The sequence below is a fragment of the Typopeltis vanoorti genome, chromosome 14 (genome assembly GCF_054136105.1).
Source record: "Typopeltis vanoorti isolate ZY-2024b chromosome 14, IOZ_Tvanoo_1.0, whole genome shotgun sequence".
Taxonomy (NCBI): Eukaryota; Metazoa; Arthropoda; class Arachnida; order Uropygi; family Thelyphonidae; genus Typopeltis; species Typopeltis vanoorti.
This window is the reverse complement of record NC_143562.1, coordinates 12,038,384-12,051,693: the sequence shown is the minus strand read 5'-3', so window position 1 is coordinate 12,051,693 and position 13,310 is coordinate 12,038,384. Positions and strand designations below refer to the sequence as shown.

The 13,310-nt window shown below is 37.1% G+C and overlaps 1 protein-coding gene across 1 annotated transcript in view; it reads left to right on the top strand.

Annotated features, from left to right (window-relative positions):
* Positions 1-13,310, top strand: part of LOC150099231 (uncharacterized) — a 139,949-nt gene that overhangs the window by 54,935 nt on the left and 71,704 nt on the right. The window contains exon 2 of the mRNA XM_090404287.1: positions 5,363-6,895. Within this exon, the coding sequence (XP_090260413.1) occupies positions 5,505-6,895 (1,391 nt within the window). The 5' untranslated portion in view covers positions 5,363-5,504. The remainder of the gene's footprint in view (positions 1-5,362; positions 6,896-13,310) is intronic.

The window sequence follows — 13,310 nt, the reverse complement described above, 5'->3', positions numbered from 1 at the left end:
CTCCATCAACGCCATCTACTGCTCACCTCCACTACTACCACAACTAGTATTTTTTGTCTGTAAATTGTGTGTGTTCTGAAGGGCCGATTTGTCTGTATGCAGGATAAAAATCCGAATTTCCAGGAGAAAAAACCCTGCTACCTCCTTATCAGATCGGCTAACTCACCTTCAATTGAAATCGTCCAGATAAAGATTCCTCCTGTCGCGACGAGAATCGAACTTACGCCTATTCCAATCGAAGAGCGCAATGTACCGTTGTTCTTCCAATTGCGCTATGGAGGCACTTATGATCATCATCACTTTACCAAGGTGACTTATCAAGGCAATTGTTCTATAATTTTTACATTCTAGCTTATTTCCTTTCTTGTATAATGTTACTAATATTGATTTCACCCACTCCTCTGGCATTTTCCCTTCTTTCCATACCATATTACATAGTTGGTGCATTTCTGTAACCATACTTTCACCACCATATTTAATCATTTCTCTAGTAATGTTATCGTTACCAGGACTCTAGTTGTGTTTTAGCCGTCCTATTGCTTTTTCTACCTCTCCTCTTAAAATGTCCATATCATGCTCATTACCTGATGGTGATATCTGCTTAAATTCTTCAGTCAGTTTCTCAATGCTATCTGAATCTAGTTTTTCTTCCTATAACTCACTACAGTATCTTGTCCATCGCTGTACAATTTTTTCTTTATTCATCAATACTTTGCCTTTTTCATCTTTAATTATGGTCTGTTTTGGTTGCCACTCTCTATTAATGGATCTGATCATTTTGATACTCCCTTGTTTTATGCTCTCAATATAGTAATATTGAGAGCATAATGTCCCAATGCAACAATATAGTACTGTTCTATATTGTTGCATTGGGCTTCTAACCATTTCATCTTATCCATTCTAACTGCTTTTTTTCACCTCATTACACTTTCTTCTATTTGTTCTGATGTATCCTTTTTATCTTCAACATTCTTTTCTCCTGTGCTAACTTCAGTGTTTTTTGTGTAATCCATTTCTTCTTGATCTTCTCTTCTTCTGGTACTGTTTCTTCAACTGCAATCTTCTATCGCCTTCATTACTCTTTTCACTCTTAAATTCGAGTTTTTTTCTTTCTCCACGCTTTTAAGTTTCTCTTCTAACACTGTTCTGTGCCTTCTTCCTATTTCTGCTTCACATATTCGTGCTGTATCTCTTCTATTCTGATGTTGGGGTTTATATTTCTTTTTTAATTTCAACTTGATGTTTGCAATCACTAAACTATGGTCCGAGTCTATATCCGCTCCTTGAAAAGTTCGACATTGCTGTACTGATGTTATCCATCTTCTTTTAATCATAATCATATCAGTCATGTTTTTGGTTTTCCCATCATTTGATCGCCACGTCCATTTTCTACACTCCTTTTGTTGGAATCTTGTGTTACAGATCATCATCTCGTGGTCCACAGCAAATTCCTCGTTCATTTCTTTCTCCAAAACCATATTTTCCCATGACTCTTTCCCAACCATCATTATCTATTCCAACTTTGGCATTCCAATCTCCTTCAATAATTAGCACATCTTGCTTTGGTATTGTTTCTATTGTCTCTGTCAGATCTTTGTAGAATAAGTCAATATCCTCATCCGTGCTGTCAGATGTGGGTGCATATATCTGGACTACTGATATGTTGAATGGTTTTGCCTGAAATCTTGCTACTATGATTTGTTCATTGACTGGTTTGTAGCCTAACAGTGCCTCTCAAGCTCTTTTGCTAAGAAGGAAGCCAACTCCTGCTTCGTGCATGGTGTCATGTCCTGACCATATTACTTCGCATCCATTGATCTCTCCAGATGATGTCCATCTCATCTCTGCAAATCCTAGTATATCGCACCGATATCTCTTCATTTCCTCACGAAGTAGTTATAATTTTCCTGACATCCAGAGTGTCCGCACATTCCACGTTCCTACTGATAACAGTTCTGTTAGTTTCAGTTTCTGTTTCCTTTCGGTTTCCCACCTTTCGATCCAACCCCGATCGCTCGATTGGTATCGCAGGCCTTGTTTATCTGGCCAACGCCCGAGCCAGCATGGTGTAGCTGTTGATTGTATAGGCATCAGATAACAATCGTGTTTTTTCTTTACGGTCAGAGCTTCGACACTCATCTGACCGACCCTCCTCCTTTATCCAGGCTTGGGACTGGCATGAGACCCCTAAGGATCCCATAATTTTCCCATTGCCAAAACAAATTTGTGGGCAGGCACATTGTCCCGATGAAAGATGATTTTTTTCTTCTGCAAACTGGATCTTTTCTTACAAATTTTTTCGTCTAATCTGGTTAAAAGATTGGAATAATAATCCCTGGTTATTGTTTTATCCTTTTCAAGATAATTAATAAACAAAATGCATTCCAAAACACTGATGCCATGACCTTTCCTGATGATGGAACCGACTTTGTCTTCTTCGGCACTGAACAACCGGCTTCTGTCCAGTGTTTTGATTGCTGTTTGGATTCTGGTGTGTAATGGTGAATCCAAGTCTCATCCATAGTAATAAATCGATGCACAAAATCAGTTTTATTCTTGTTAAAATGCTCCAAGTACTCTCAGAGATTTTCATGCGAGTGCGTTTTTGATCTGCTGTGAGCAAGCATGGCACCCATCTTGCACAGAGCTTTTTCATTTGCAATTCTTCATGTAAAATATATCCTACACATTCTTTTGAAATGCCTATAGTCTCAGCATTTTCACTCACTTTGGCTTTCGCTGGTCATCCAATACCATATCGTGCACTTGATCAATGATTTCTGGTATTGTTACACTTTTCGGACGTCCTTCACGTGGATCATCTTCAAAGCTAGTACGACCACATTTAACCTCGGCAGCCCATTTCGTAATTGTCGAAAAGGAAGGCGAAGAGTGCCCATAAACCTTTATGAACTTAGAATGAATTCCCTTTTGCGTTTAACCTTGTTTTACAAAGAATTTTATAATCACACGAGTCTCAATTTTATCCATTTCATGGGATACAGAGAACACTCTTGCTTCATACAGTTGTATAAAACAAACTATTTGATAGAATGACTTGCAATTTCACATGGATACTTATGACAGATGTACCAACTTGGAAAAAAAAATCTTGCTGATAGTGTTGCCATCTATGGCCGAGGCCGAGAACTTTTCTCACCACCCTCGTATATTTGCTACAGTGTACTAGAGTAGCTTTCTTCCAACGTATTCTGTGGTGGGAATTTAGCGCATGGTTTGCAAGTTCTGAGTGGCTGCATTGGTGAAAGCAGATGTATTCTTTGTGCTCAGAAATCCTGATATTAGCTGTCCTACCTGTTTGGCCATAGTAGGACATTTTATAGCTGCAAGGGACCTGTTATACACCAGGTAGGTATTGGGGAAGTGACTGGTCTTTGATGGAGCATATAAGGAATGCCAATTTCTTATGTGTTTTGTAACAGATAGTCAGGTAATATTTTTTGTTATTTTTTTATTTATTTTTTATTTTTTTTAATAAAGAAATGTAACCTGTCACTAACCACATAAGAAATTCGCATTCCTTACCTGCTCTACCAAAGAACAGCCACTTCCCCGAGACTTACCTGGTGTAAACTATAAACTATCAGCTGTAAACTGTCCTACTAAGACCAAACAGGCAGGATAGCTAATATCAGGATATCAGAGGATAAAGACTGCATCCGCTTTCACCAATACTGCCACTCAGGACTTGCAGACCATGCACTGGATTCCCACCACAGAATATGTAGCAAATATAAATATGAAAGATTGTTCATTGAATCAGCCTCAACTCTAAAAAACTTCCCAAATCTCTACAAATTTGGATGCATGAGACTGCCCCAAATTTGGAAAGCTTGCATTATTACAATACCAGCCCAGCAGTCAAGACAACCCAATTTAGCCTGCTGGGGGGGGGGGGGGGCACCTTTAAGACTCTAGGACCAATGTCAACTGCCTTCTTCAGCCTCATTTAATCATTGTTAGGCCTGCATGCATAACATTGCCATCTTCTGGGAACATAAAGCATAATTGTAATATAGAGCATAGAGCATAATTGTAATTAGCAGTCCAAGCCACACATGTGAGCTCAATTAGTATTCACCAACTGAAGTCTGGCTGCATATCTACATAAAACTTGATTGGAATATCTTGGCCAGTAACAAGCTGAATCACTGATAGTACACTTAGTTTCTCATTTCGGTTTAAGTTGTTGAAGAAGCATAGTTAAATATCCTGTTAATGAATAAATGTCAATAATTTAAACTTAGACAGAAATGGACTTTAAAACAAGTAGATAAAGTTATATAGTTTTATAAGCTTACTGTATGTAAGAATCTAAGAATTTTTTTCTGCTACTAATATATTGAAAAGATTAATAAATTCATCAAATATTCATAAAAAAGTTTGGTAGTGGAAATAAGTGGTCTGCTGCCCATTCTTTTTAACTTGGATTGTAAGCCTCTTATCGAAGTCCATGGTTTATATTCCAGTTCTATGTTCTCTAATTTATGCAACCATCAAAATCAATTGGTTGGAAAGACCTAGATTCAAATTCTGTCAAACATGCAAATAACCATTAACAGGACTTTTCAGTGAAAAAGGAATTAGCTGGGTTTCATACAAAGATGGCATAGTTTTTCCACAGAACCGACAAACTGGCCAGAAGAATACTTAGGATCAACTGCCTTATCATAAGGAGTATGAGTTTTATAGTAAAATACCAGACTGTAACAGTCATTGAGCCTAACATGGTAGAAAAGATCGTCATGAAATGATGTAATGCAAAATGTCACTAATTATTGAGATTACATCAACTACACTGAGTCAGAGGGCAAGAGCTGAAGAGTATTTACTTATTCATGTCACAGCTGCTTATTATCATGATAATTAGTCCATTAGCTGTCTTTTATGAGAAAAAGAAAGGTATGTAACTAGCATTTTGAACAGTTTTTCAATTGGCACCTAGTTATATACCTTTTCAAGATCTGTAAAACTTAAATATAGATCCTTGTAATATTCCCATGATTTCTCAACTAATTTGTCTTACAGTGAAACCTGATTCTAACAACCTGTATATGGCCTGAATCCAGTTTTGTACTTCTCCAAGCTTCCCTTCCAAATTTTTCTTAGACTTTTTAATTTTAATAAATCTTGCCAAAAATATTCAGAAGGTAAATTGCTCTGTAATTCACACAGTTTTATTTCTCCCTCTCCTTTTTTTTTGTTTTTTTTTTTAATAGCTGCATACTATACAGTATTCTCATGAATTTAAATTTATCAGTTTAATAAATGTTCATAGTACAATTGCATAATGTTAAAATATATTTACTTGTTAAAAGCATGTTTTTTCTTTTCTTCCTAGACACAAATCGGATCATTTATAAAAGGAGGAAAAAATGAATTTTGATATCGAATTATAAGTAGTCCTAAATTTAGTGCAAAAGAGTTCATTTGGTCTTCCATGAAGATTTAAAATTAAATTGGTTTTTGTATAAAGGATAGTTATGGAGAAGTCTGTGAAAGTTGAGAATTCAGTACTCCTTACAAATACAGAAGAACAAGTGAATAAAAAGTTTTTATGTCATGCTTGTAGAGAGACATATAAACAGTCAGAAGAAGTGAAAGTGCAATTTGCAGGTAATACTAATGAAGATACTTTTATTTGTATTGCTTGTAAGAAGTCATTTACACACTTCAGTTATCTGGAACAACAGAAATTTGACACTGATGAGCAACATCTATCATGTGACACTACTGAAGAGTCATATAAACATTTAAATAATTTGAAACAGTACAGAAACCTTCATGCTACTCAAGGGCCTTTTACTTGTGAAGCTTGTGGTAAATCATTTGCATTATCAAGTTATTTGAAAAAACACATAAAAATTCACACAAATGGGAGACCTTTTACTTGTGATATTTGTGAGAAGTCATTTAAACAATCTGCTCATCTAAAAGTACACTTGATGATTCACACTAAAGAAAGACCATTTATATGTGAAGTTTGTGGCAAATCATTTATAATGTCAAGTTATCTGAAAGAACACATAAGAATTCACTCAAATGAGAAACCTTTTACTTGTGAATTTTGTGGAAAATTATTTTCACAACCTAGTTATCTGAAAAAACATAAAAAAATTCACAGCAATGAAATGCAATTTACATGTGAAACGTGTGGTAAGTCATTTGCATCATTACTTCACCTGAAAATGCACATACGAATTCACACAAATGCGAGACCTTTTAGATGTGAAACTTGTGGGAAATCATTTATATTCTCAAATGATCAGAAAAAACATATAAGAATGCACACAAATGAGAGGCCTTTTCGCTGTGAACTTTGTGAGAAATCATTTAAACTAATAGGTCATCTGAAACAACATATAAGAATGCACACAAATGAGAGACCTTTTCGCTGTGAACTTTGTGGGAAATCATTTAAAATATCAAGGCATCTTAAAGAACATGCAAGAACTCACACAAAAGAGAGACCTTTTAGCTGTGAAAAATGTGGAAAATCATTTAAAATATCAAGGCATCTGAAAGATCATGCAAAAACTCACACAAATGAGAGGGCATTTACATGTGAAACTTGTGGAAAATCATTTAAATCATTAAGTGATCTCAAAGTACACATAAGAATTCACACAAATGAAAGACATTTTACTTGTGAAACTTGTGGAAAGTCATTTAAACACTCAAGTCACCTCAAAGCACACATAAAAATTCACACAAATGAAAGACCTTTTACTTGTGAAACTTGTGGAAAATCATTTAGAGTGTTAAGTAAACTCAAAGTACACATAAAAACTCACACAAATGAAAGACCTTTTACTTGTGAAACTTGTGGAAAATCGTTTATAGTGTCAAGTGAACTGAAACGACATAAAAACTCACACAAATGAAAGACCTTTTACTTGTGAATTGTGGAAAATTGTTTAAATAAGCAAATCATCTGACAGAACACAGCAGTTCATACAAATGTAGGATTTTTTGTCTGTGAAAGTTGTAGGAAATCATTCAAGATATCAAGTCATCTACAAAAACACACACATAAATGAGAGACCTTTTACTTTTATTTGATACTTATTTGGAATTATTTCCAGTTGTCTGTAGCTAGAAAATATTGCAGTGCTAAGAGAATGCTGTAATGGATAACTCTTGTGAAGTGTCTAAGCAATCAGATTATCTGAAAGGACACGTGCATGCATTTAAAATGACAGTTTATTCCCACCATGTCTTAGTTTGGAATCTCAAGACATCGGAATGTGGATATTTATTTTCAAGAACATAGTATTTTAACACACTTGCAGATGTTAATACCAAGCCTTCCGGCTGCAATTCAGAAGGAATCATCAAATTCCTGTTATGTGCCATCAAGGTGGTAGGTACATGATATGCCATTATAGTAATGCATGACAGTTTACATTATTATTAAACTATATACAGTTTATTTCTAAATTAATCTGTTTGTCAGAATTAAAATATTGGTGATGATTATATTATCTTCTTCCAAAATACAAAATGATGGTACAACATGACAAAATTTCATGCCGGCTGGGGCCTCGCCTGGTTAAACAAGGCCCCCTTTGTTTTAGCCAGGGAACCAGGGCAAACAGCAAAAAGTCAGCTACTGGAACAATCTGAAAACACACCCCAACTCAACATCACCAGAGTTAAAGATCGATATTATCAACATAAGAAGCCTGAATGGCAAAGAAATGGAGCTAGCTGAGGAATTAGATAAGTACCAGATCGACATAATAGGGGTGACTGAAACAAAAAAGATAAAACTGGTGAGATCTTTCTGAGCAATAAATACAAAATGTTATATTCAGGCAATGACAATCAAGGAAAAGAAGGAGTAGCCATAGTATTCAACACAAAATACGAGGCTAATCTTCTTGAATCGCAGGCAGTGTTAAGTAGAGTGATTTGGGCAAATATCAAAATGGTGGAACTGGACAATGAGACTATTTGTGCCTATAGTCCCACAGAAGGTTCTACCAAGGTAGAAGTGGAGGAATTTTTTGAGGCTCTAGAGAAAGCTACTGACGCAATGAAAAAGGAAAAGTTGGTGTCCTTGTTGGGGATCTAAATAGCAGAGTAGGAAGTGATTGTCAGACATACAAAAATGTTTTGGGAAAATTTGGAGAAAAGAGCAAAGCTAATAATCATGGCAAATACCTGTTGGATTTCTGCTCAGGTCATGGACTGGTTATTACTAACACCATGTTCCAACATACAAATGTGCACAAATTCACATGGAGAGAAGAGGCAAGGAATAAGAAAAGTCTCATTGACTATATTATTGTTAATAGTGATGTTTTCTCCCTGGTGCAGGACACCAGAGTGTACAAAGGATTTGAAATTGGAAGTGATCACTATTTAGTCTTGAGCAGGATAAAATTGAAAAGAATGACATGTAAGAAAGTTTTAAAGCAAATAAAAGTTGAGCAGCTCTCAGATGTGAACTGTAGACTAAAATACATAAAGATTATTATTATTATTATTGTTCCGGGCAACTCCAAGGAGTCGACAGACTCATCGAGGGAGGCCCTACCATCATGTCAAGAACAACAATTCGACATTCACACAGTATCTATCATACTTTGTCTTAAACTCATTTACGGTCGTAGCACCCACAACAGACTCTGGAAGCTTATTCCACTCGTTCACTACTCTCCAAGTAAAAAACCTAGCTCTAACATCCTTGTCAACCACGCTCTTGCCCAGCTTCCATTCATGGCCCCTAGTCCTCCCACCACCAGTCATATTTTCAAAAATATCTTCTAGATCAATCTTATAGAAACCCTTCAGTAATTTGAATGTCTGAATCATATCACCCCTCCTTCGCCTATCGACCAATTTCTGCAACCCACAAATCTTCAACCTATTCTCATAAGGTTCATTCCACAGACCTGCTATCATCTTGGTCACTCGTCTCTGGATCCTCTCCACTTCCACCCCATCACGAAGAAACCCTGGTGCCCATAACTGGGCACAGTAGTTCAGATGGGGTCTTATCAAGGCTCGATACAGAGGAACAACAACTTGTTTGTCTCTGCATGTTAAAGTATTTTTCAGAAGCCAAGTGATTTGGTGAGCTGTTTTAGTCACTTTTGCAATGTGCCCCCTAAACTTCAATTCCCTATCCACCAACACTCCCAAATCCCTGGTCTCATCAATCTACTGGAGTACGGTTCCACCAGTGTGATATACTACTGCTATTCTTTTCACCCCAAAGTGCATAACCTTACACTTTGGCACATTAAATTGACATCCATTTTTCCTAGCCCAGTCCTCCAAACTATCCAAATCATCCTGTAAAATTTTGACATCCTGTGCACTCATAATTGCTCTACCCAACTTTGCATCATCAGCAAACAAGTGAACACTTCCTCTCAAATCCTTTCCTATATCATTGATGAACAAATTGAAAAGCAGTGGTTCAAGAACAGAGCCCTGTGGCACTCCACTAGTCACAAGCCATCTTTTAGACTCCACTCCTGAATAAACCACTCTCTGGTATCTCTCCTTCAACCACCCTCCTATCCATCTCACCAACCCTATATCTATCCCCATCTGCTCCAGTTTACTGATTCCGGTTCTATGTGGTATCCTATCAAAAGCCTTGGCAAGGTCCAGTAGTATTACTGTAAACCCATTACCCCTATCCAGTTCAGCCGTCACTGTGTTATAAAACGTGAGCAAGTTACTGAGGCATGATCTACCCTTCACAAAACCATGTTGTCCCCCATACAATATCCCATTTTCATCTATCCAATCCTGTATTCTTTTCTTGACTAATTTCTCTAAGAACTTGACAATGATTCCTGATATGCTAATCGGTCAGTAATTTACAACAGCAGTCTTGGAACCACCTTTATGCAATGGAACTATTTTCCCTCTTTTCACCCCCTCGGGACTAACCCAGACCCGAGACTCAAATTAAACAAAATGGTTAAGGGTACTGACAATTCTTTAGCTGCTTCCTGTACAACACGAGCTGGTATACCATCCAATCCCACAGATGTATTGACATTGAGGTTATGCAATAGACTACTCACCTCCACTTCATTCACCACAATTCCCGTATAATCTACTGGTACATTCGTTTCTGCAATGTCACCACTGGATGATATATTCTTGCAAAGTGCTCACTCAGTAACTCAACTATGTCAACTGATTCAGTTACCTCCCTACCATCGGCATTCTTTAAAATCATTCTGCCATGTACATTTTTCCTTTTACTTGCTACATATCTAAAAAACTGTTTAGGATTCTCTTTAGCCTGCATGGCCAATGTTCTTTCGTAATCCTTTTTTGCTTTTCTTACCACACTCGTTACCCTTCTGGCCTGCGCTTTATACCGTTCATGTGCTTGCCGGTCACCTTTCTCCTTAAATTCCCTCCATAGTTGTTTCTTTTTTTGCAGCTCAAGCTTAATGGTATTATTCATCCATTTAACCCCTAGTTGATTTATTAATCGGACTCTACGTATACAGTCAGCCATTGCTTCATGCAAACACTTCTTAACTACCTCCCATGCACTATCAACTTCTAGTCCTTGCAGTTGTACATGCCATGGCACTGAACCAATCAAACTCCTAAGCTTGTCATACTTTCCAGCCCGATAATTCCACATGTACCCTGTCTTAATTGAAAATTCTACACCTACTCTCACCGATTGCTTGCAATGTGGTCATATTTGTTACAGCCAAATCCTCAGATGTAATTACTAGGTCAAGCACTCTCTGACCCCTAGTATTTTCCATTACATGCTGTCGCAGATAGTTATCCCTTAATAACCGCATAAAATCCAATTCCTTCCTCCCGTGTGTCCTCTCCTCACTCCATTCAATGCAACCATAGTTGAAATCTCCCATAATAATCAACCTCCTTCCACTCATTTTTTCTATTTGCTTGTGCATACTGTCACCACCATCTTTTCCATCACGTGGTCTATAGCAGCACCCAATTGTATATTTAGTTCTGCTAGCCACAATCTCACACCAAATGGCCTCAAATGTGCTCTTTTCTCTATCCTGCAATTCAACTTCTATTCTCCTTGGCTGCAGCTCATCAGCTATCATCAACAATACTCCTCCCCCCATTTTATTCTCCCTGTCATTACTGAACACACTATACCCATCACATTCAATCCCACTAGCTATATCATCTACAGTCAGCAATGTTTCACTAATACCAATAACCTGTGGTCTGGAAGTGCCAACCATGGCCAAAAACTCTTCCTTCTTGTTCCTAATACTACTAGCATTAGTGTACATGAGTGTACATGAATTTAAGACCCCCATTAGCCCCAACCCTACCTTGATGCCTTATATTAACTATCCCACTCTGATTTGTTGTCCTTATTTGCTCGGGCATATTATATTCATTCTTACATTCAACTGCCTCCCTAAGGACTGTATATCTACCCCCCCCCCCCCGTTAATAAATCTAGTTTCCCTGAATTTGCACATCCACCACATTCAGCAACACTTTCTCAAGTCTTCTTACACCATAACCATTCAAATGCAAGCCATCCATCTTATATAGATTCTTTCGCCCATCGAACTCACTCCACACGTCCACAAATTCCACACCACTCATACATAACCCACGCATAAAGTCATTCGCAATTATGGCCCTCCTTTTAAACATTTCACTGTCACACCGTGGCAAAAGACTAATCATTCTAACTCTCTCACTCTTTTCTTTTGTACCTCAAACAATTCATTCAGGTCTTTTGTCATTTCCATTTTGTCTCCTTTCAAATCATTCGTACCTGCCACAACAATCATTTCATTCACCCTTTCCTTTTGCTCTCTAATAGACTCAGTTACATCCTTTATGGTCGCACCAGGTTGGTACGATTTTGTCAAATCCTCTATTATCACACCTCGTACTAACGAGTCTCCACACAGCACTCTATCCTTCATTTTGTTCATGTTCACACTCATATATCTATTTTTCCTGTCATACTTTTTATTATTGGCTGGTTCATTCAGTCGACTTTTGCTCATACGCTCTAGCTGCTGTTTTGCCCTTTGTATAGCACCATTCAACAACGTGATCTCACTCATTGTGTCTATCTCATATTTTTTATTCTCAGTAAAACCATTAATACTATCTTTCACACTCTCACAATTTTCTGGTACAACCTCGCCGTTTCTTATCATATCCCTATTTTCTTCATTCTGAAATTTGACAAAAATATCACACTCACGATCCGAAATACTCTTTAATTTCTCATTCTCCCTACATTTTCTACACACATTCACTCCTTTATTATCATCTAACCACACTCCGACCGCACTCCACAAAGCGTACATTTCGCAGCTAGTACACTGAATCATCTGTTTTATACTACCGTTCTTTGATAAAGATGGCGAACCATCATTACTGGCTGCCATTTTCCTTCGTATTGGAGCCATACTTACTTGCAATGTATTTTATCAAATTATAAATTATAACACACCAAAAACACACAAAAAGATGGACTAAGAGATGCAAGGCAAACAAAACTACGCAATATTAAATAAATTTATCAACGATAACTGAAAATAATACTTATCTTATCCGGAGCTTTCACAAACACTACACACTACGAATCCCTCTAGTGGCGACAGCCCCAATAAAATATGTTATAAAGACACACAAAATACTCTAAAAACACACGAAAATCGTTCTGATATACTATAAAACCAATTTTCTAAGGAAAAACACATACAAAAAACACGAAAAATCACCAATTTTACACGAGCGCTAAATTACACCAACCACTCACCATATAACCTCAAACCAATTTTCGAAGGTTATATAGATTATTGAAGGAAAAATGAAAGAGTTTGAGAACAGGAACCAAACCTTGGAGATTCAGTGGCAAGCCTTGAAGAAAACCCTGATTAATTAAGTCAGAGAGGCATGTAGTGAAGTTGTCTGCAAGGATAGAAAAATTATAACTCCATGGTGGACACAGGAAGTTAAAGAGGCAGTGAAGGAAAAGAAGAAAGCATATCAAAAGTTCCTGGCAAATAAGTCAGCTTATGCTCTTAGAGAATACAGAGACAAATGTAAGAAAGCTAAACACTGTGTAAAACTAGCTAAACAAAAGTCATGGGAGGACTTTGGCAAGAATATAGAAAATAAATATCAAGAAGGTGGCAAAATATTCTGGAGGTTGTTGAAGAAGCTTAGGAATGGAGGAAAGAGTGCTGTAAAAGGAGTTAGAGATGATTAAGGTGACATGAAAACAGGAGAAAAAGATATCCTTGAAGCATGGAGTAATTACTTTGAAAATTTGC